Source organism: Drosophila pseudoobscura, chromosome 2 (assembly GCF_009870125.1).
Source record: "Drosophila pseudoobscura strain MV-25-SWS-2005 chromosome 2, UCI_Dpse_MV25, whole genome shotgun sequence".
In the NCBI taxonomy this organism is placed as follows: Eukaryota; Metazoa; Arthropoda; class Insecta; order Diptera; family Drosophilidae; genus Drosophila; species Drosophila pseudoobscura.
This window is the reverse complement of record NC_046679.1, coordinates 15,212,499-15,235,269: the sequence shown is the minus strand read 5'-3', so window position 1 is coordinate 15,235,269 and position 22,771 is coordinate 15,212,499. Positions and strand designations below refer to the sequence as shown.

Below are 22,771 nucleotides of genomic sequence, written 5' to 3'. Positions count from 1 at the left end.
CCCCAAAATCATCTATGCTGAGATCTCGCTGGGATGCCACAAGCTATAGGGGATAGTAGATGGCTTTTAGGGCCTCTCGCTTTGAGAAGTAGATATGGATGGATTAAATTCAGTAGATTTTACCGCCAAAAAGTAGTTCGATCTGGAAATGATATGGGTAAGAAAGGTTAGAAAGGTTTAAATAATTATTTGCTTGCTTTTCAATTACAGCATATCATGCAATATATTCAGTCTAGTGCGAAAATCGAAATCTATTCATAGCCTAAATCATGCTTCGGCTCCTGCCCATACAAAAATGGCTTAGATAAGGCCAAGGCGGTAGTGCTGCTTATCAAGCACCGCTGATAAGAGATGGCTAGGAGATAAGAAACACAGCATAGATAATTCTTCATGTTTTCGCAAAAGGTTATTAAACTGAAATATTGATTTCTTAATTGAATCGCATGCTATAGATGAGAAGCGCTTTATGTGTGCCTGCTATGTCTGTTTTGTTAGGTGTAGGAGAACCTGTTTGGCGGTCTGCCGAGGCAGCAACAACACCAACAACAGCATGCAGCATGCGTAGCTCTTTCTCTCTCAGAGCAACACGAACTCTGTGCGGCTCTCTCTGGTAGGTCAGATTGGCTGATGCAACACTTGCCACGCATTTCAACAGATGGTTGGAACCACAGCTGATTTGATTGCTGTTTTGGACTGTTTGGCTTGCTGCCAAACTGAATGGGCCCACAACATGTTGCCAGGCTGCAGAGCACGTGCTGCGGAAAACTCAAAATGTTGACAAACATTTTGCATCGAAAGTTCTGGGAAAAGGTTACGGCTTCCCCGCGCCACTCGAATGGTTGGCCAAAGGGGGTTGTTGGCTAAGAACGTAACCTGTCTAAAATTAAGCTAGTGGCAAATGATTCATTTCATTATGAAGGGTGGCTTCTTATGTAACACACAAGAACTGCAAACGCTGTCGACGCTGGGGAAATTTGCGCATTTATTCCTCCTGGTGATATAATACATATATCATATAATATCATATAATATGTGGAGCACTTGGGTTGGAAGAGCTGATAACTGACGTGTTTCCAATTAGATGTTTTGTATATGGTTTGTGTGGCATGATCAAATTGGATTCGAATACGTGGTGATTCCCCAATGGACTAATAATTATTATAACGTATACATACATATATGTACATACATATGTATGTATGGAATGAAACCTTTTTTAAATGCCAATCAGGAAAATGTTACATCGACTATGTTGTTTGTTCCTAAATAATCGTATATCTATTTTCTATATCTATATTTCTATATCGTATATTTATCTATTTAAATAATAATTATATTTGTATATAATCTATTATTTATTGCACATAAGTATGTACATATGTATGTATTTCGTACCATTTCGACAATTTTTTTTTATTTTTTCCGCTCCTAAATTTTTCCCTAATTGAAATATTTAAATACTTTTTGGCAGATGTTTGTTAATTAAACAAATAAATAAAGGTAATCTGATTCGATGAAAAAAAAATCCAAAAGATAACTTCTGTTATTATACCCGATACTCAAAATGAGTATTGGGGTATATTAGATTTGTGGTGAAAGTAGATGTGTGTAACGTCCAGAAGGAATCGTTTCCGACCCTATAAAGTATATATATTCTTGATCAGCATCAATAGCCGAGTCGATTGAGCCATGTCTGTCTGTCCGTCTGTCCGTCCGTCCGTCTGTCCGTCTGTCCGTCCGTCCGTCTGTCCGTCTGTCCGTCCCCTTCAGCGCCTAATGCTCAAAGACTATAAGAGCTAGAGCAACAATGTTTTGGATCCAGACTTCTGTGATATGTCACTGCTCCAAAAAAATTTCAAAACTTTGCCCCGCCCACTTCCGCCCCCACAAAGGGCGAAAATCTGTGGCATCCACAATTTCGACGATACGAGAAAACTAAAAACGCAGAATCGTAGAAGATGACTATATCTTCTAGACTGCAAAATCTGAACCAGATCGTATAATTATTACAGCCAGAATCACGAAAACAATTTCACTCTTTCTCGCTCTGTCTCACTCTAACACACAGGTTTCATGGTCGGTTTTGCCAATTGCAAAATATGAGTTCAAGGATCTCAGAACCTATAAAAGCCAGAGCAACCAAATTTGGTATCCACACTCCTGTGATATCGGACCTTGACCGTTTCCTGTCCAAATTTCGCCACACCCCCTTCCGCCCCCGCAAAGGACGAAAATCTGAGGCAACCACAAATCTCAGAGACTATTAAGGCTAGAGTAACCAAATTTGGTACACACACTCCTTTAAGATGTCACTATAAAACGTATATCTCAGAATTTCGCCCCACCCCCTTCCGCCCCCACAAAGGACGAAAATCTGTTGCATCCACAATATTGCAGATTTGAGAAAACTAAAAACGCAGAATCATAGATAATGACCATATCTATTAGATTGCTGAATCTGGATCAGATCAGATCATTTTTATAGCCAAAAGGAACAAATCAATTTGCAGTGGCTACGCAGCGCCCGACGTCACGCTCAGACTGATTTTCTGTCTCTCTCGCACGCACTCTTTGTCGTGTCGTTTAATATTAGCGGCGTCTGCCGGAGGAGAGCCATACTGACTTAGTATCGGGTATAACCGTAAAGTTGCGGTGTCCGCAGCAACTCACAACATTCCCCCTCGTTTTAAGTTAGCTTCTTCTGAAAAATAGCCCTTTCAAAATTGGTTTTAACAATTTTTAATACTTGTTTAATAATGTTAAGGATCATTTGGAGCTGAGAAGAGGTGAACACACTAAACAAGTTTTTAGTTAAAAAAAAAATAAGCCTTCCAAATGTGTGGCAATCTTTTTTTTGATTAAAAATAAAAAATAAATTTTAATTATGATTATTTTTCAGTTCTATATTCTTTGCTTAAAAATAGTTCTTATTAATCACAAAATAATTATTAACACCAAAAAATATCAGTAAAACGTAAATTTTGCACATTTTGGTGAATATATATATATTTTTGATGATTTTTCGCTTAAAAATACAAATTAATTATTACTAACGGTCCCTGGTTTGTATCTATCAAAATACATTCCAAAAGTATGTAGAAATTATTAAGTTTAGGTAAGTTTAAGAAATTATTATGTTCACCTTTTGAAAAGTTTCACAGGCAGTAGTTTGTAAAGGGTGCGCACTGTAGTCAAACCGCTCTGAAAGAAAGTCGAACAAAGTGAATGTACACACATAGACATAGACAACTGTATTAGTAAGCCGTGCCATGCTCCCGCTGAGCCCGTGCTGTGAGAGGGCGAAAGATTAAAACTGGAATTGAATGCGATTGGAACTGGAAGTGAGCGAGCCGGAGAAATGTGAGAACATACAAACAGGCAAAGATTTAGCTGAGAATGCATAAAAGGTATTGGAATCATTTGGGCCTGGCCTCAGTGCGGTGACGACGTCCATAGGATTGCCTAGTGGTCTTCAATTTGCTGAGATTCGAGTTCGGAATTGGAAAATTGGTCATGCGGCTGTTCATCGCAGTGCTGGTGATCCTAGTGGTAGGTGGAACCTATTCCCGGGCGGCAGAACCGAAGAATGTCCTGCTTTTGCTGGCTGATGACGCTGGCTTCGAGATGGGGGCCTACCTGAACAAGTTCTGCCAGACGCCCAATCTGGATGCCCTGGCCCGACGCGGTCTGCTATTTAACAACGCCTTCACCTCGGTGAGCAGCTGCAGTCCCAGCCGTGCCCAGCTGCTGACTGGACAGGCCAGCCACGCGAGTGGCATGTACGGACTCCATCAGGGAGTGCACAACTTCAATGTGCTGCCCGAGGTTGGGTCGCTGCCCAACGTGCTGCGGGAGCAGAGCAACGGTCGCATCCTCAGCGGCATCATTGGAAAGAAGCATGTGGGAGCCGCCGCCAACTTCCACTTCGACTTCGAGCAGACGGAGGAGCAGCACTCGATCAACCAGATTGGACGGAACATCACCAAGATCAAGGGATATGCGCGGGATTTCCTCAAACAGGCCAAGGATGAGCAGAGGCCCTTCTTCCTGATGGTCGGGTTCCACGATCCACATCGTTGTGGCCACATAACTCCGCAGTTTGGGGAGTTTTGCGAGCGCTGGGGTAGCGGGGAGGAGGGAATGGGCAGCATTCCCGACTGGAAACCCATCTACTACGACTGGCGCAATCTGGAGGTGCCCGCCTGGCTTCCGGACACGGACGTTGTGCGTAAGGAGCTGGCCGCCCAGTACATGACCATCTCGAGATTGGATCAAGGCGTGGGCCTGCTGCTCCGCGAGCTGGAGGCTTCGGGCCTGGCCGACCAAACGCTGATCATCTACACCTCTGACAATGGACCACCTTTCCCCGGAGGACGGACCAATCTCTACGAGCATGGCATACGATCGCCGCTGATCCTCAGTTCGCCACAGAAGGATGATCGCCATCATGAGACAACGGCTGCCATGGCTAGTCTCTTGGACATATATCCCAGTGTGCTGGACGCCCTCCAGCTGCCGGCACCAAATGGAACCAAGTTCAGCGGAAAATCCCTACTGCCTGTCCTGAAGGAGGAGCCGCCAGCGAAGGAGAGCGATTCGGTCTTCGGGAGCCAGAGCTACCACGAGGTCACCATGGCCTACCCCATGAGAATGGTGCGCAACAGGCGCTACAAGCTGATCCACAACCTCAACTACTGGGCGGACTTCCCCATCGACCAGGACTTTTACACCTCGCCCACATTCCAGCAGATCCTGAACGCCACAATCAACAAACAGCCCCTGCCCTGGTATCGCTCCCTTCTGCAGTATTACCAGCGACCCGAGTGGGAGCTCTACGACATCAAAGTAGATGCCTTGGAACGAAACAACCTGGTGGACAAGCCCAAGTACAGTGGCATCCTCAAGCAGCTGCGCCAGCAGCTCTACCAGTGGCAGGTGGACACCAAGGATCCCTGGCGCTGTGCCCCACATGCTGTGCTGCAGGAGCAGGGCGTCTTCAAGGAGAATCCCGTCTGCCTCACCCTGGGACACGAGGCGTTGCAGAGGTCCAGGCGGAGGGTCCTAACTCAATATGAGGAGTATGTTGTTGTCTAGCCACTCCAGCCTACCCCTTAGTCGGCTGGTAGCTTGTTCATTTGCTAAAGTATTTTATAAAATTTACAGTCTTATCGCACAGTCAATAAAGGAGCAATTCAAAGTGCTGATAACATTGAGAACTGAACTTTATGGTGTTACTCACTCTTCGAGATACACTGCTCGACAAAAATATAGCACAATAGAAACTATAACTGTCTCATCCGGGTATCAATTCAATCAATACTGAAGCTCGTTGTGCGAGTCAAATCTTCAAAGCCGATCATTTGTATGGTATTTACATACATATATCTTACAATATTAACATATTATTGTATTTTATTGTCTGAAATAAAATAATATTGCCAGATTATATAGCAATGTTTGAGTTTAACATTAAATTAACATTTAAATTTAAAAAAAAAAGACAGGACTGCCCATCCGGCCAATAGACATGGTTGTATCGACTCGGCTTTTGATGCTGATCCAGAATATATATACTTTATGGGGTCGAAAACTCTTCCTTCTGGCTGTTACACAAAACTAATATATCCCTTAACCATTCGGGTAAGTTACGGAAGGTATTGGTGTTGATCTATGCGGCCGGAAATACTTTGGAAAAATTATAATACCCACTTCAAAAGGGTATAACAATCCAAAGTTCTGACAACAAGAACGACTCCCCAAGTGTCTACACTGCCCCACAAAAATGTAGTCTATGTGCTACTATAACAAATGGTTTCGAAATGAAAGCCGTCCCAGGCCAATGATTCAAAGGTTGCGTTGCAGCATCCTACAAGCACTCGGCACAGACTGACAAATGTTCCTGGCAGCATGACCTCAGCCACTTTGGGGGGTGTCAAGAAGGGACGACTTTCGGGGTGGTATGCGTCATGTTTCAATGTCATGCCCATTGTGGGGCAGGCAGGCTGGGGGTTGGATGCCTTTGGGGGTTGGAGTGGGTCGTGCTTCGCTCGCCTTTGTGTCTCGCTGTCTGTGTGTGGAAAATCGAAAATTTCAATGCTTCTCTGGTTTATTGGTGGCGCCGCTGCCAGAGCTCCTTCCCATTTGCCGTGCAGCATCCGAGTCTGTGTTACACAACATGCACAGACCTCATGGCTGAGCCAAGGCTGCCACTGGGGGTCGGGGCTGGTCTGGGCTGGGGTGGGGTGGAGGGGGGGGCAGGACAGAAGCGGAAGCGCCTCGCCTCGGCTTAAGGTCAACATGGAAATACCAAAGAGTAAACTGGGTTGTGCGTTTTTCTCATTTATGACTTTGAACGAAAGACACATTAAAAATCAAATTTTATTAATTTGGTTTTGCATAAATTAGGTTCTTCAGTTTAGCGTAATTATTATATGTGTATATTTTATATTGTATATTATTTAAGTTTCCGCCCACACAAATGCACGATTACAATTATTATTGTTGCTCTTCTGCCATCAATAAAATACATATTTGTTCCGATACTGGGAGGGGGGCGCCACAGACGGACCCACCTCCCTGGAAATTATCGGGCCTGACTGCCTGCCTATTTGCGGGGCGAGTGCTTCATGTTCGCTCGCCATATAATTTTTGTTAAATCTTTTTTGTTGCCTTTTAACTAATTTATTATCAACACAAGTTGCATGGATTCTTTAATTCAATTTCGCTTTATACGTAAATATATTATTGTATATATCTTTGCATTCACATATACAATAAATATGTATGTACATTCGTGTGTGTATAGATCGCATAGCTTGTTCATACATATGCCAACATGAGACTATTTTAATAATTTTTAATTTGTTTGTGGTTTGTTTGTTTATTCGTTCTGTTCTGGGTTCCATCTTTCAATTCAATTTAAATACATATATTCTATGCATATATTGATCTATATCTGCGGTTATTAAACGCGTTTAGTTAGTAGGTTTTTTTGTAAGTGTTGCTATGCTTCGATTGACTTGACTGGTTTCGCTTACGTGTACGTTTACGTTTACAGAGTTATTATCAACATCAACATCCTTCTGGAAATCGTTTAACTAGTTATATAATATATATATATATATCTATAATCCGTATATGTATGCATGGTTGGTATTGTTTAGGAGGATTCTGTTACATTTACTTTGCTTCTAGTTTAGTTTATCATCTCGTTAATTGTTTTATATTGTATTACGTTGCTGCTCAGTATAATTTATAATAAATACATAATAATAAATATACATGTAGATAATACGCTTAATAAATATTGATTTCATTTATATATATAATAGTTATGTATATAAATAACAAAAAAACAACACACATAAAAAGGAGCAAAAGTTAGGATACAAACTTGTTTTGATTTATCCTTGAATCTTGAATTTTTCTTACAATTTTACAACGAACATCGAGAACGGTATTGGTATTGGTATTCCGTAGGCCATTTAGAATAGAATATAATTGAATAGAATAGAATAGTGTTGGGGGAGTATTGTTGTCGCACAAACATGGGTATAGTTAGGTATTTGGGTAGTATCCAATAAATATGCTTGGGTATATGATGTGGATAGGTAGCGTTAGCTTACAATGTAAAGGGATTCCCCCGCATAGAGAGCGCATGGATAGAGAGTTTAAATTACAACGAACGATGGGCTTGGTTAAGAGTTGGAAGAAAGAGGGAGACAAGCTGGAAACAATATCATCGGGACTGCCTCTGAAAGCACTATGAGTATGGGTAACTAATTAATTCATTAACAAGAGTGCTTACTGTCCGTAATGTTCTACGGAGTACCTGTTTGTGGAGTAGAACATCGCAGATACGCCTGCATCTATTGTGGATCATAGCATTAGGAGCTCGAATTGAGTTGGAACAACATTGCTGACATCGAAGAATAAAATGGAAAACGTAAGGAAATCGCCCTTCGCTTGTAACACTTGTAAATTTAGTTTGTTATACGTACAATATTAATTTAACTTGTAATTCATTTGAGTTTTTGTAATTATTGTGTTGCCAACTGGTAAGATTTTCGCAATTTGAAATTTTGTTTCTTTTATATGATAATCGTATATGGTTTATATGGTCTGCCTGCATGCAAATGTCGTTTATGGCCACGTGAATGTGCTGAATGCTAGCTAGCTAAGCCGTAAACATATCCGTATAATCGTATCGTAACCGTAGTAACCCGCATCTAATCAACTATATGTATGTGTGCTGCCAAACTTTGCGCCTCTAATGGCGAAACCAACATTAAGGTTATTGTTCTCCACCATGATCTACGACTTCAGCCAATTTGATAGGGTTGAGGGAGGAAGTCGGCTTTAGTTGCCATTGGGCAGGGGGACCTGCACCTGTACATAGGATTGCGGGAAGTAGCCGGTGCGACCATTGACGGCACCCTCATACCAATTGTCGTCGACGCGATTGAGCAGCGTGATTATGTCGTTCTCCTTGAAGCCCAGCTCTCCGGGATTCTCTGGGTCGAAGTCGTAGAGGGCTTGGCAGCAGGGCTGCTGCTGGCGAGATGGTGTTACGGCCATCGACTTTGCGGGCGAGCGCATCGGCGAGGGCAACGGCGAGGCGCTCGAGCTAATGTGGGACGGCGTGCCGTCATCAATGAGGCCGCCGCCACCGCCGTCCAAGTTCAGATCGAGCAGCGTCTTGGGGACAAACTCATTGCGTGGCCGGCTCTCAGCCTCGGATCGTTTCTCCTGCAGCGTCTCCTGCAGGCCACGTAGCACATCGGCACACTGAGAGTGAAAATCGTATAGTGCCTCAGCAAAAGTCACCAATTGTGAGACATGTTCAGTATCGTTTTCCAACAGATTGAACATGCCTACCTGTGCCAATTGCAATGATTCGGCGAACTTATCCTCGGCACCACGAATTTCATCATCTTTGGCCTGACGGCGACGCTTGCAGTCGAAGTCGAGGCGCCGGCCCTGCAGCTTCTTGCGATGGTGCATAACCTCCTTGAGGTCTTTCATCTGCATATGATGCAGGGGCTCCAAAAAGTTCTGCTTGATATTGTCGTCCAGCGAGTACTTGACGTCGGCCATCTGTTTCAGCGACTCGCCAAACTCGACGAGCGCCTGCGCAAACACGCTGTTGTCCTCGCCGAGCTTCTTACCATAAGTCAGCATACATTCGGCCAGCAGTCCCTCGGGCTGTGGATACGTGTTCGATTTGGCCTGTCCCGACAGCTTCGAGATGCCCTTGACTGCGGCCATCTTCGCCCGTGCCGTCGGATTAGGCTGCAGGAACTCCTTCGTCTTGAGCTGCAGCTCCTCCACCAGCTCCACGGTCACGTCCGTCTTCCGCTCCATATCCATGAAGTCCATGTCCAGCTTGGTGCCTTCGGCGCCACCCATCTTCTCCGTCATGTACTGGTTCGCCTTGTTGATCTGCTTCTTTAGTCCAGCGAAAGCCATGTTGATGCTTTTCTCTCTCTTCTCCTCTTGTCGCTAATGGAAATGTGGATCGGACCTGGGTTGTCCGCCTGCTACTTTTGATGCTGCTTTTGCGCGCCGCTCTGCTCTGCTGTGGTGTGCTTCAACGACGACGCGGTTGCTGTGAACGGGTTGGTTGAGTTAGTTGACTTGCCTGCTTTTACCGAGAGAGACTCAATTTCAATGTCGATATCAATTGATAATTTGAGGCGTTTGCTATGTTAGCTGCGCGTTTCTATTTTTAACGTTTGGAAGACTTACGCGGCGTGCACTTTTCGTCACTTTATGCTTTGGCTGGGTAGCGTTGCTGCTGGTCTCCGCAGTCGCAGTCGCGGTTGCTGTGGCTGTGGCTCTGCCTTTGCTGGTGCTACTGCTGTGGGGGTGCTTCCGTGGGGGTGCTTCTTCGACTGCGCGCGTGTGTGAGTACGTGGGGGTGTGTGTGGTTGGAGGCTGTGTCACAAACGTCAAAGGCAAGAGAATATTAATTCGAGTTCTAATTTTTCTCCAGCACTTTCACTCGCTTAGCCTGCACTGCACGTTCTAGCTGCTCTGCTCTGCTCTGCGCTTCTGAATGCGATTCACCTAGCTTCGATTTTTTGCAGAACCTTGGGCTGCGTAATTTTTGAAGGACTGTCGTTACTACTATTTCTCCCTCTGTCTTTTTGGGGACTGGGGGGGCTCGCGTTTTCCTCTCCGCACCAAAGCAAAATCAATATCTTAACCGTGTACATGAATAAAACGAACTTAGCCCACTTAAGCCCCCTCTATTTAAAACCGCGAAATATATTACTGTTTGAAAATTCTTCGTGTGGATCCATCCTATCCTATCCTTCCCCTTTACAATTACAAACATATTACCACGATATCTTTCACCTGAACTACGCTAAAATTGTTAAAGATTCATAATTTTCGTAGAGAGTATTCAACTCTGGTCAACAATGGGTTAATTGCTCTTTTTCACAAATTGTAATATAACTTGAACTCGTCAGTATATGTACGGTATATTTTCAAAAAGGGACATAAATTCTGAAATCGATAAAAAAAATTTAGAAATTGTTGAACTGAGCATACGAAATAAGTTTATTTACTTTTGAATGAAGAATTCAATCATCTTCAATCGCATCGATAAAATATACCAAAATATCCAGATTATACATTGCAACACATGACAACTACATATCTATGTAGTTACGTTACGTAGTTTCATAGTTGAACAACACTGCCAATAACAGATTCGAAAGTTGCGCCAAAGTGGGGTTTTTTCTAAAGTGAGCTTTGAGTTACTTTTAAATGCTTTTCAGTCAACATTTTCGTATAATAACGTTTGCCCACAGAGCACACCAAGTAGGAAGGGTACGAATTTTTGAAAGATGTGTTTACAACAAAAACGTTTCTGCCTTAAGTTAGCAATTTCACTATTTAAAGTGAATTAACTGCCGAAAAACTACATGTACGTATATATGTATGTACAATATAGCTCTGTTTGGTTTTCTGCTGCTTTTTTTTGGACTCAATTTGGTGTATCGTTGGCTGTCCTAGTAAAATGAAAGCCTAACCTTAAGTACTAATCAACACTAGTAGAGGCTATTAAAACCGCGAAAAAAATGAAATTAGATTACCAAGTATCCTTTGATTTCCCCATCAATTTTTTATGTTTAATTTTTCATTTATTCTAAGTTGCTCAGTTTCTAAAGGCACCTCCTAAAATCAACATCGAATACAAAAAATTCTATAAATATATCTTAGATTTTAGATCCGCGTACTTTTGATCATGGAAAAAACAAACGAATCCAAATACTGCACTTGCGGCGACGTCTTCATTACCCGTTATGCTCCATTCAATTTCCTGCGGGAGTTCCGGCACGCCTGCATTGACTATGAATGGACTCCTCAGGAGCTGGTAAATAATGCCCTCGAAACCTGGCACACCCTCACTCCTCTCGAGAAGTCACGGTTCGAGCAGGTACTACCCTTCGAGAACAGCCTTTTGGCCAGCTTTTCATGTATCTTCCCACAGGATCAGTACTTGCCGTATTTCATCGCTGAGACGGTTGAACATTTGTTGGAGGCCCAGAAGCAGAACGAGTAAAAGGAATACGCCAAGGAGTCAAGATAGAGGCGTTGCCCAAATAGGAAGCCCCACCAAAAATGATTTCAGGACTACTATTCAAATCTTGGCGGTATCTTCAGCACACTGTTAATGGAAAACTGTTAACTTATTAACAGAGCCTGTAACATTGATCAATGTAACATTTTCCCGCGCAAATCCTTAACAGAAACTAATTGAAAAATGCAATTAAATCAAAGATATTTATCTAAGTTAATATTAGTAAAAGCCATGACGTCATCGCATGAGGCGGCACTTTTACAAAATTCTTGTTTCCCATTTTTTATCTTTGAAGATAACCCCCGTAGTGGGGGCTCAACCAAACAAACAATGAACATGTAAATCAGTTCAATCGCGGTAGCCAGGTAGATATGGTATAGATAAGACTATCGCATCTTGTTTTTAATTGTGTATAAAAGCCCCTTCCACAGTCCACTGAAGCATTAGTCTCTCCGAAACCCAAACGACTGAGCCCCCACTCAGAAGAAAATGAAATTCGCAATTGTTCTACTTTTGGCCAGCATTGCTTGCGCTAACAGCCAGGTGAGGATTGGACTTACGGGAGATAATTCCGATTCCGGCGGATAATTTAACAACAATACTTTCCTCCATACACAGGCGGCACCATCTGCCGGCGGCGGCATTGCCATCAATCCCTTCGCGGCAGCCAATCCCTATGCGGCCGCCTTCAATCCCTTTCTGAACGGACTTTTCGGTGGAGCAGGTGCAGGTGCAGGAGGAGCTGGAGCTCCAGTTGCTGCAACCCCGCCCTTCGGTGGTGCCTCCATCTCATCGTTCTTCCAGTCTGTGGTGCTGCAGCGGGAGGCCGAGCGTCTGCTCAGCCAGCCCAACTTCCCCACCGATCTGGCCGAGCGTGTCCAGGATGTGGTGGCCAACTCCCAGGAGACGATCGCCGGCTGCAGCACCCCCGCCACCCTGCCCTGGCTGCAGATCCGTTGCGTCAAGCCCCTGCTGACCAGCGCTAAGAACGAGCTCAAGCTGATCGATGACGAGTGGCAGGCCCGCCAAACGGCCGCCGCCAGCCCTGCTGCACCAGCCACAGCCTAGGAGCCAACTGCACTTCTATTCCAGTATTTAACACTTTACTTAATCTATAGACGAGGGCAATCGACCAACATAGTTGCAATAACATTCAAATAAGCTCAATGCTGGAATTCTTTCACTTAGTTCTTGGGTTGTGGGAGGATGGGAAGAGGCAGTGGCAGGGGCAGTGGCGCTCTTGACCTAGACCAGGAGATGCTTTGATGTGGCCGGTCGGACTTGGCATTCTTCGCTTTATTAAATTTCCATTCAGGAATTACAAAACTTGATTCTGCTTTCCCGTTTGCCTTCGCATCGACTTGGCTTCTCGCGTCACAATAAGTTGTCGGCGACCTCGACCCCGATGGTTCTGCTCCTTGCCCCATGACCCATTCCCCATGATTGGCGCCCTCGGGGCTGTTAATGCTGTGGCGCATACTTGAGTCGCCAAGTTTGGGTCTTTGGGTTTGGGCCATTGAGCAGGCAGCGCAAGAACTTGACGCATTTTGGTCAAATATTTGAATTCCGTTGCCTTTGCCTTTGCCGTTGCCGTCGCCGTCGCCGTCCTCCGCCTTTTCCTCCGTTTTATTTTCCATCCTTTGTGCGGCTTTTGATGCTCCGTCTTCCACTTTTTGCCCCAATGGCGGGGTACAGAGACAGCCCTTTTCTGCATTTATCAATTTGGCCTGCCAAATTGTTTCCAGTGCATGATTTGGCTATGAATCGGCCCATAGAGAGACCACAGAGTCGAGAGCTGATTTATGCGGCAGGCAGTGCTGCCTCAATTATCATTGCCCAATTGTTGTTCCTGCTAGGTCCCCAACCGAATCGCCTTTCGCTCCCCAGCCCAACCGTACTCAATTCAATTCGATTTGTTATGGCATTTGCATATGAATTCCAGGACCTCGACGACCCACCAGGGCTCCGGCTCCTAAATGGCTTGGCTTAACGAGCCAAAGACTGGCCGCAAATGACCAACTGGCAGGATGCAGGAAGATCGATAAGCCGAAAGAGAATGGACAAAACCCGCAGTGGACAGCAGCCAAATAACAGAGGTTGGAGGGATTTAATTTCAAATTCAAATATGTAATTAAATGTAAATTCAAGCCCCGCTAGCCGCTAGCCGCTCCCCGCTGCCTGTGGATGCCACATACACAACACAGGACTGACAGCGATGGGTGGGCGCATTAGTAGGGGATCTGGGGCGAGTGCAAAGTTTTGGGCCACTTAATTGAAATATTTCTAGATTGAAACTTGAGTCTTTCTTGCTGTTGTCATTACAGCAACAGAAACAGAAGCACGAACAGCCACCGAACTCTGCAAAGTTTCGTGTAGTGTTAGCCGCGAGACCCCGCCCTTTACACCATCCCTGCACCACTCCCAACTTCCCATCTCCCAAAAACTGAAACTCAAAACTGAACCCATCCCAGTGCCAACCCGGTTTGGTAATGCTAAAGTTGTGGCATTTGAAATTCACGCAGCAGTAAAAAAATGAAAATCCAGAGTACAAAATAAAATCCAGCCGCATTCGGGCTGCCCAACTAAATATATATGCCAAAATCGGTTACCAAAAACAGAAGGGGCGGGCAGGAGGAGGGGGCGGACAGAACACTCTAAAAGTGCATATATGTAAATTTGTTATGGGCTTGTGGCTTTTGTTTTGATGCAAAAGTTGGACGACCGACCGACCGACCCCCCAAAATAGGCGAACAATTTTTTGCGGCTGTGGCTTCTGTCAGAGTTCGTTAGTTCGGCGGGAACGGGTGTAATTTGGGATAGAAATTTGGGAAATACTTTCGACTACACCGAAATCGAATAATGAATCATCCCCCAAAGGTCCGTCCAGTATTTGCTGTTCGCACTCTGTGCCACACTTGCTACTGTTGTTTGATCCCCGAGTGCCACTTCCGTTGGCTGCAGATAAGCAACACTTATCTGATCTCCTCCCAAGAAATATGGTTAGCATAAAACATAATGAGGTTGAGGCTATCAGTTGTGGTTGCGATGCGGCCCACAGATAATGGAGGCTGTAAACACTATCAAGGCAAACACACAATAAGCTGAGATACCAACGGAATCACGGAGAATGTGGCTCAGTTGGCCAGCGAAGGTTTACGGAAAATGTCGAGTGCATCGCTGATCGTGTTCTGCTTCTTGGCGCTCCTGGTACGTTTTTTTATAATACAATTCGAATTCCACTTTGAATTTCCTGAGCCCGATTGTTTCCATCGCAGTTGGGACAGACTCTTGGCCAAGATCCAGCTATAAACTATTCCCTTCAATGGGCCAAGGATACGGGCATAAATATACGGATGATTATTGAGGAGAAGCTTCCAAATACTGCTTCGGCCCAGGCTGAGGGCAGGGAAGTGGCGGACACGTTCGACCTGGGATTGACTCACTGCAATGCCGAGCTGTTAGCCAGCCGGAATGTTGCCCAACACAAGGTCTGCGTCAATGCTTTGGCAGCAGGTGCTTACGCCTCGTTGGATCGCGTGGCTGGACAGCAATGGGCCATCTATGGCGCCAGCTCTGGGGCATCGCGTATCGGTTTGTTCTGGTAACATTAATCCAGAAGATTTTCAATAAAGATCAATATAATTGATATATAATATATATTAATATCCGACATGGGCATCTAGTCTTTGGAATAGAAGTCTTTGGTTGCATACTCGTATGTGTACTCAGGTGTATTCTTGAATGGTTTTCAAAGAAGATGAACTTTGGCCAAATCGCTGACTGGCTGGTAGTTGGCCCTATAGGTGTGTGCTGCTTTGCTGGCTTAAATGTGGAGTGCAGTCCCTGTCTGCCTCTGTGTTTCTAGTGCTCATTAGGCAAATAAGCGGGATGGGGGGCTAATGGGTAGCAGGGATATTGGAATGGGTGTGGCAGCTGTTTCGTAATTATAATCATTAGATACGAGACAAAGCCCGCACATAGCAAAGGCGACATTTGGCTGCAAATGTGTGTCAATGAAGATGAATTTGCATCAGAGCCCTGGGACTGGGAATGGTACTGGGAGTGCGAAGGGCTTGATAGATGCACACACCGGAATGGTGTGCTGGTCTGTCCTTGACATGAGCGTAATGAGCGACGACACACAGATGAGGCGACTGCTGCTGACATGGGAATCCTCTGTCTCATAAAGTTCAATATATTTTTTTTTGTTACATTTTTTACATCATTTTTATGATGGTTGCATTTAACGTTTTTTTTTCGACATTTTTGTGCCTCTTGAAGGCAATTGCGTAGATACGAATATATTCCCCCAGCTCAAGCCTTTGACTCTGCCTCGGATGTGGTTTCCGTATCGGATGGGGGCGCATCCGGCTTGGGCTCATCCGTGCTGCCGCACACACACATGGGACACTGGCAGACGAAGAAGATGTGCTTAAGAAGATTGAATACACTCGCAGTTTATGGCGACTTACCTTCTCCTTGAGCACCAGCCGGTACTTGGGATGACTGAGGGCGAATTAAAAACTGCATTAGACTGGCCCCAACATGGGCACACCGACGCCACTCACCTGATGCCATACACGATGGGGTTGTAGACGGCGCTCGTCTTGGCGAAGGTGGCACCCCAGATGGTGGTGAGGGGGGTTAGACCGTCGATTTTGAAGAGTCCAAAATAGCAGATGATGAGGTAGGGGGTCCAAGCCATGAACCACAGCGATATGGTCGTCAGGGCAACCTTGGCCAGCTTGTTTTCGGCGCTCTTGTCGCAGTCCTCGGAGCTGCGCAGCGACTTGACATTCATCTTCTTCGCCTGATCCCGCATGGCCTTCTCGTGGGCGGCTACGGTGGCGATGATGAACCAGTAGGAGTAGCAGATCATGAAGAGCGGCGTGTAGTAGACGAACAAGGAGTAGGTGATGAGGTAGGAGCGCGGATTCCACTGTCGCGTCATGTAGTCGATGCTGCAGGCAGTCAGGTTGCCCTCGGGCACATAGCTGCTCCAGCCGATTAGCGGCATGATCGTCCAGAACACGGCCATCATCCAAATGAACGCAATCTTCATAATGGACGTCTTGATGGTCATGGGCGTGCCGTTGATGCCCTTCACGATCACGTTGTAGCGATCGAAGGCGATCATGCACATGGACCAGATGGACACACAGCCGAACAGGGAGCCGCAGGCCGCATAAATGTCGCACCACAGTGGCCCCAGCACCCAGGTCTCGTAGTAAAAATTGATGATCATCACCGGCGACTGCGAAGCCATCATGCAGAAGTCGGAGAAGGCCAGGTTCAGGACGAGCAGGTTGGCGGGCGTGCGCAGCGACTTGGTGCCGCCAAAGATGTAGACCACCACGCCGTTGCCGCAGCACGAGATGATTAGAATGACGAGCGTGAACAGGCCGAGGATCTTGCTCATTGTGGGATCCATGGGGGCGAAGCGACTCCAGTACGGATTGACCAGAGGCGCCATGTCGGGCAGTACCTGCGTGCCATGAATTGCGATTAGCACATATCCCTTCTGTAATCCTTGGTCCCCCCCTACTTACGTTGTCCAGCACGGAACGATTGCCTCCTGTTTGGGCCTCGAATCTGGGCCCCAGGAGTGCCATGGCCAACGGCGGCTCTGGCAACAGACTGCGCTCCATGCTCCGTCACCCGATTCCGATGCGCATCGAACTGTGGCTGAGCCACGGCTGGGGCCGGGGAACCTTTATAGCTGGTTTCTAAGCCAATTAGCTAGCTATCAAATGGGGTCTTAATGCTAATAAATGCTGTCCAACTGACAGATAAAAGTCATTTTTATTTTCAAGGTCTCGGCATCGATTTGGGGTGGAATAAAATCAATGTTTCAATCATGTTCTAGAGCGAGTCCAAAAATTTCTTTCCGCATTGCAGGCACAGTTTCTTTTGGCGGCAGTTGGATGAGTTTTCGTGGTACTTGGGCGCTGGCGTGGCTAAGACCTTTGTATAAACTCCTGACAAGAAGGCGTTTGTGGCCAGGTCCAGGGTATCCGACATCAAATTCCCGTTTGACTCAATCGGATCCGGCTTATTGTTCTTCTTAGTCTTTTTCTCAGTGCTAGGTTGCCCTGCTTCCATAGTCTTCTCGGTCTCGGCTTCTGAGTAGGCGTAGTCCTCCTCTGAGCTGGGCAGCTGGTACCGCACTATGCTTATCTTTTGGCTGAGTATGAAATACTTGCAGCAATCCTTGATCTGGTAGTAGGCAGCCCGGAAGCTCCTCAGCTTGTACGTCTGGAAATGGAGGAGAAACCGCAATTAGGATTCAGTTGAAGTGACCCGTCAAGGACGGACCCACCGGTGACAGTTCATTGATGGCGGTCGGCTGGCCATCCGGCCCGAAGGAGCTCAGCCGAAGCACCAAGCAGTCCTTGGTCGAGCGATAGAGATTGGACCAGAGCAGCAGCTCCTTGTACACAGCGTCGTCCATGGCCACAATGTAGTCGAAGTAACGAAAGTCCTGGACGGTGAACTGGCGACAGAAGTGATCCGATCGGAGTCCGTGCTCGCGCAGAGTTCGCAGGCAGCGCGCGTGGGGCCGGCGCCCAATGTTCCAGGACCGCAGTCCTGCACTGTCCACCTCCCAGTAGATGCTCGTCTTGACCATCAGGCTCTGCATGATCGCCTCGGCCATGGGCGAGCTGCATATGTTGCCTAGCCATCCCGCAGGATTAGGGGGCAATCGTAAAAATGTATGGTGACGATGATGGTTGATGCTTACCCATACATACAAACAGTATTTTCTTGTGTGACATATTTACTATTCTACGTACGAGTCCGCTGAGAATTTAATTCAATTAATTCACACTAAAATTTATACTTTTCCTGTTCCTAGATTACAATTTTTACTAACTGAAATTTGATTTTCCACATCCAAAAATCTGTAGCCCGAACGGCGTACATTTAAATGCTGTCTACTAGGTTGGCATGGATTTATCGACATGACCAGAGCATGCTCAGAGGAGAGAGAGCCCCAACGAACTATGAACCCAAACACCAACCTCAAGCCAACCCAAATTATAGTGAATGACTGGCCACTTCCTTAGATTATCTACAAATGCACTTTTCCCGCATCATTTGTGTCCTCCAGCTGGATTCAAGAGGGACTTGTGTGTGGCACGGCACGCCCACAAAGGCATTAAGCATGTTGCAGCTGCATGTGCCACAGGGGAAAAGGGTTCATTTGTTCAACTAGATAGTGTCAAGTGGCTGTCAAGTGGTGTGGCCACATCCACATCCACGTCCACGTCGCGAATTGCATTCGAAATTAGTTAACAAGTTCAGCGAACCCCGCCGAGTGGAAGTGGCCTACATAGCCGTATGGCACATGGCATCCACACCCCCCACACCACCCACCACACACCACACACCATAATCTGATGTCATGTTATGAAGGTGCACAATGCTTTTGGAATTCATTTTATTTGAGTGTCAATTATGCGAGAGTTCCGTCGGAACGGAGGGCCGTCTGTCCGAGTTTATGCACTTTTTGTTTCCATTTGCATTAAACGTATTCCCATGTCTGTCGCACTCTTTCGGTCCGCAGAGGAGTTGGCTGGCTTGTTACTTGGCCATTGGCAATATCCAATTGGAATTGCATTGAACGACTAAATTGAAAATTCAGCTGAAAAAGCATATTTCACTTATCACTTTTCACACAAAGCACACACAAGCAAAAGGCGAAAACAAAGCTCCGCCGGCCAGAGGGCAGATGCCAGAGATGGCAGAGGGCAGGGGCAGCGGCAGGGGCAGGGGGTAGAGAAAAAGGGGAAAGAAACAACACATGGTCGGAGGGAAAGAGAGACCAACAAAATGAAATTGTAAGCGCAAAGCACAGCCACAGCAGAAACAACAGCAACAAGTCAGTCAGCCAGGGAAATAATATGTGTACGTATGTATGCATGTGTGTGTGTGCCCGGCTGGTGGCAGAGGGGAGTGGCGGGACAGGTTAGAGCGGACGACCGGACGACCGGACGGAAGTGTGGCACTGGCATTGCATTGTTGTTTTAATTAAAAACAAACCTCCCCTCCCCTTCCGGGTTTATGCAGCAACAAAAAACATGGAAATAAAACCAAAGTGAGCAACCTGAGAGGAAAAACTAAGTGAGAAAGAGGAAAAGAAACAGCTATAGCGGAGAGAGAGAAAGAGAGTGAAAAAAGAGATAGATAGATAGAGAAGGATGTGTGTGAGATAGAAGAAAGTGTTGAATATTTAGTCCAAAAAACATATAAAACAATCGGACCAGCAAGTGTCAAGAACTCAAAGATCGACTAAAAGATACCGACCATATAATGAACACTTTCAGAAAAAGTCTAAAAGAAAAGTCAACAGTGACAAAAATAATTTTTTTAGCACGATATTTTGCATAGAAATTGTATACATTTGAGCTGTAATATTTCTATGATCTATAAATCTAATGAAAACCTCAACCTCCACGTGTGAAAGAGCTCTACCGATTTTTAAGAAATTTTTGTTGTATACAAGGTATGCGAATGGGTACGAGCCAAATATTAAATATTCCGCTCATCAGAAAGTGCTGATTGGTGCTATTGCCTGAGAATTTCCCCATTTTAGTCCCCATTTCTATTCCTGAAGCCCATTCGCACATTCGATAAGTACTTTCAAATGACATCGTTTTGGAGACAGCCACTTTCTTATTCTGGCATCAGAATCACGCATAAAATATACCCTCCTAGTCTACAAGTAATGGGTACAAAAGCTGCACAAAAATGGTTCAAAAATGTTAGTACAAGAAGATGACACAACCGGAAATGAGAGACTATCTGCTCCTACATATGTAAGTGGTGCTGCCAGTGTGGGTATGTGTGTAGGTGTTTCTGCTTCAGCTAATGGCAACCGTAATGCTGTGGCAGTCCCTAAATTAAAGGATGAGCTGGCATGGACACACCACGCCAGAAAAGAAAAACCACACCTAATGGCAATTTAAATGAACAGAAGCACAGAACGAAAATCGAAGTGGAAAAAAGTAAACATGGAGCTGGAAAAGAAACAAATAAAGCCGAGGCCCTACCCGGCCATTGTTGTAGCCTGGCAAATGCTTTTTGTTGACCACAAATGCAATTTACAGCACAACAATCAGTGGCGGACGGTACGCAGAATTCAGCCAGAGCTCCAGCACCAGAAGAAACTAATAAAACACAAACTTTGTTGCTTTGTGTTGCAGTCGGACCACGGCACTGCATTAACTGACCAACGGACAGGCAGCCAGCGAACCAACAACCAGGTTGAATGGGTTGCAGCAGACCGAGAGAGGTGCAACAGGAGCACCAACATGCACAATACAAGAAAGAGGGGTATTATTTGGGAGTCGGGTCTTTAAATACCCTTTTGCATCAATCGATCCTATGATAGCTATGATATAAGGATCTGGTTTCCATACGACTTATTTGTATATTATTGTTTATTCTATTTTTTGTGGTTCCGAAACGATTGAGTTGCAAACATCTGAGTAAAAGAATAGTAATAATAATAAGAGTATAAACATCATCAGCATACTCACAGTTTTGGCCACACAAGGCACATACAATTAGATATACAGCTCGTTGAGGTTGCATGGGGCAGACCAGAGGCAGGTGTGGTGCGGCGCGGTGCAGGTTCTGTGGGACTACAGACTGGCGACTGGCGACTGGCGACTGGTGCAGCTTTTCCCCGCCGTGTTTGCGGTCATTTCCCGCTGATTGAGGTTCAGAGCATGTATTTTTGGGTTTGCTTTTTAAAATTAAATTTACCGTAAGCACACGTATACGTATCTGTGTGTGTGTGTGTGCGTGTGTGCTTGGTCCCACTCTTTACATTGCTAAATAAACGCCCCTACGACTACTTTGTGTGAGGTTTTTGTGTGTTCGTTCAGGTGTGATAAATAAATTAAAATGCATATGAGCGGATGAAAAGGGTGTGGTGTGGTTCTTTGGTAGCTAATTTCCCACTCAGTGCGGTACTCATAATTGTTGGCGAGTGTTTCCAGCTGGAATATTATGGTTTAATTAGCCATAAAGTGAGATGCAGGTACAACAGTCATATAGATTAATCGTTATCTAATCATTTTTGGTAATTGACGTCTTAGAATCGTGTGTAATCTTATCTCCTTTTCATTTTGTATCAATTGTGGAAAGATGAAATTCCATCATTTTTCGTTGCCTGCTTTCAGGCGCCAGCCTCTTTTGAGTAATGTCTTCGGTCATACTAAAAAATGACAAGGAAACAAGTTGAAATCACGAGAGAGGAAGAGAGAGAGGGATACAGACAACCCAAACAAACGAAGGCTCATTAAAAAAAGCCAAAGGCAAATATGGCCGGGCCGTCTTGGCCTTAAACTCGACCCCATCAATAGCCGAGTCGGTTGGCAGACAACAAGCTGGAAAGTCTTCTGTCTGGCCGAGATTTTTTGTGGCCGATAATGCGGCACGTAACGGCAATTCGGTAAATGATGCAGTGGATGGGACCCGGAGACGGGGCACGTTCCACACGGGCCGAGTCAATCGTCTCGGCAGCGGCAGCGGCAGCGGCAGTGGCATCTTCATCTTTCTGCTGGAGCTCGTAAGTCATTTAACATTTTGAGGTATTTAATGAGCCAAAAACTTTTGGCCGCACATAAATTAAAAGTCGACTAGAACGCCACGCGGCCTGACCGATGTTTCCCAACGGACTCGGGGTCAGGGTCAGGTGTGCCGGCTGACCAGGCAATGGCTCTATTAGCATGCCCATTAAAATTAGACAAATGGTTGCCATTGCCGTTCGTCGTTCGCCGTTTGCCGTTTGCCGTTTCCCATATCCGCAACTTTGGCCCAGCCCGCCAGATTTATGGGCATCTAGGAGGGGCTTGGGTCCGGTGCTGGGACTCGACTTTTGGCGCAATCACATACGCCACTTGAGAGAAATGTTCTGCGGCCATTTTATATGATAAATGATTTTGTTGCCTGTCCAGCAAATGCATATGTATATGAGTGCGGAAGTGAATCTGTGTGTGGGTGTGTGAAGGTCAGTGAAAGTCATTCAGCCTTCAGCTTAAAGCCGTTGAACTGGTAGCAATCGACACTTTCTTCAATTGCGTTTTCCGCACAGAACGGAGCCCTTTTGTGTGGGTATGCCTAAGCCGCTTCTATTCGGCCTCAAGCCACCAGCAAATTTAACCCTTC

General features: G+C 45.6%; 6 protein-coding genes across 7 annotated transcripts; 3 read left to right on the top strand and 3 right to left on the bottom strand.

Annotated features, from left to right (window-relative positions):
• Positions 1 to 3,268: 3,268 nt before the first annotated feature.
• Positions 3,269 to 5,221, top strand: Sgsh (N-sulfoglucosamine sulfohydrolase). Its single transcript, XM_001358827.5, has one exon. The coding sequence runs from the start codon at positions 3,514 to 3,516 to the stop codon at positions 5,092 to 5,094; it is 1,581 nt and encodes a 526-aa protein (XP_001358864.3). The 5' UTR covers positions 3,269 to 3,513; the 3' UTR covers positions 5,095 to 5,221.
• Positions 5,222 to 6,364: 1,143 nt separating this feature from the next.
• Positions 6,365 to 10,269, bottom strand: EndoA (SH3 domain containing GRB2 like, endophilin-A). Of its 2 annotated transcripts, XM_001358826.4 has the most exons (3): positions 10,069 to 10,269; positions 9,748 to 9,936; positions 6,365 to 9,607 (listed from the first exon to the last, which is right to left on the bottom strand). In XM_001358826.4, the coding sequence occupies exon 3, from the start codon at positions 9,466 to 9,468 to the stop codon at positions 8,359 to 8,361; it is 1,110 nt and encodes a 369-aa protein (XP_001358863.1). In that variant the 5' UTR covers positions 9,469 to 9,607; positions 9,748 to 9,936; positions 10,069 to 10,269; the 3' UTR covers positions 6,365 to 8,358. The 2 variants fall into 2 exon arrangements, with proteins under 2 accessions (XP_001358863.1, XP_033238634.1); XM_033382743.1 differs by having other exon boundaries at positions 6,365 to 9,640; positions 9,748 to 10,269.
• Positions 10,270 to 12,012: 1,743 nt separating this feature from the next.
• LOC4801829 (uncharacterized) lies at positions 12,013 to 12,761 on the top strand. The gene is made up of 2 exons (XM_001358825.4): positions 12,013 to 12,136; positions 12,212 to 12,761. The coding sequence occupies exons 1-2, from the start codon at positions 12,083 to 12,085 to the stop codon at positions 12,659 to 12,661; spliced, it is 504 nt and encodes a 167-aa protein (XP_001358862.2). The 5' UTR covers positions 12,013 to 12,082; the 3' UTR covers positions 12,662 to 12,761.
• Positions 12,762 to 14,690: 1,929 nt separating this feature from the next.
• LOC6897350 (uncharacterized) lies at positions 14,691 to 15,228 on the top strand. The gene is made up of 2 exons (XM_033385731.1): positions 14,691 to 14,800; positions 14,869 to 15,228. The coding sequence occupies exons 1-2, from the start codon at positions 14,756 to 14,758 to the stop codon at positions 15,196 to 15,198; spliced, it is 375 nt and encodes a 124-aa protein (XP_033241622.1). The 5' UTR covers positions 14,691 to 14,755; the 3' UTR covers positions 15,199 to 15,228.
• A 573-nt stretch (positions 15,229 to 15,801) lies between these two features.
• Rh2 (Rhodopsin 2) lies at positions 15,802 to 17,291 on the bottom strand. The gene is made up of 4 exons (XM_001358824.4): positions 17,143 to 17,291; positions 16,162 to 17,078; positions 16,066 to 16,099; positions 15,802 to 16,003 (listed from the first exon to the last, which is right to left on the bottom strand). The coding sequence occupies exons 1-4, from the start codon at positions 17,239 to 17,241 to the stop codon at positions 15,908 to 15,910; spliced, it is 1,146 nt and encodes a 381-aa protein (XP_001358861.1). The 5' UTR covers positions 17,242 to 17,291; the 3' UTR covers positions 15,802 to 15,907.
• Positions 17,292 to 17,361: 70 nt separating this feature from the next.
• Positions 17,362 to 18,521, bottom strand: LOC4801827 (low molecular weight phosphotyrosine protein phosphatase). Its single transcript, XM_001358823.4, has 3 exons — positions 18,336 to 18,521; positions 17,913 to 18,268; positions 17,362 to 17,848 (listed from the first exon to the last, which is right to left on the bottom strand). The coding sequence occupies exons 1-3, from the start codon at positions 18,367 to 18,369 to the stop codon at positions 17,456 to 17,458; spliced, it is 783 nt and encodes a 260-aa protein (XP_001358860.2). The 5' UTR covers positions 18,370 to 18,521; the 3' UTR covers positions 17,362 to 17,455.
• Positions 18,522 to 22,771: the final 4,250 nt, after the last annotated feature.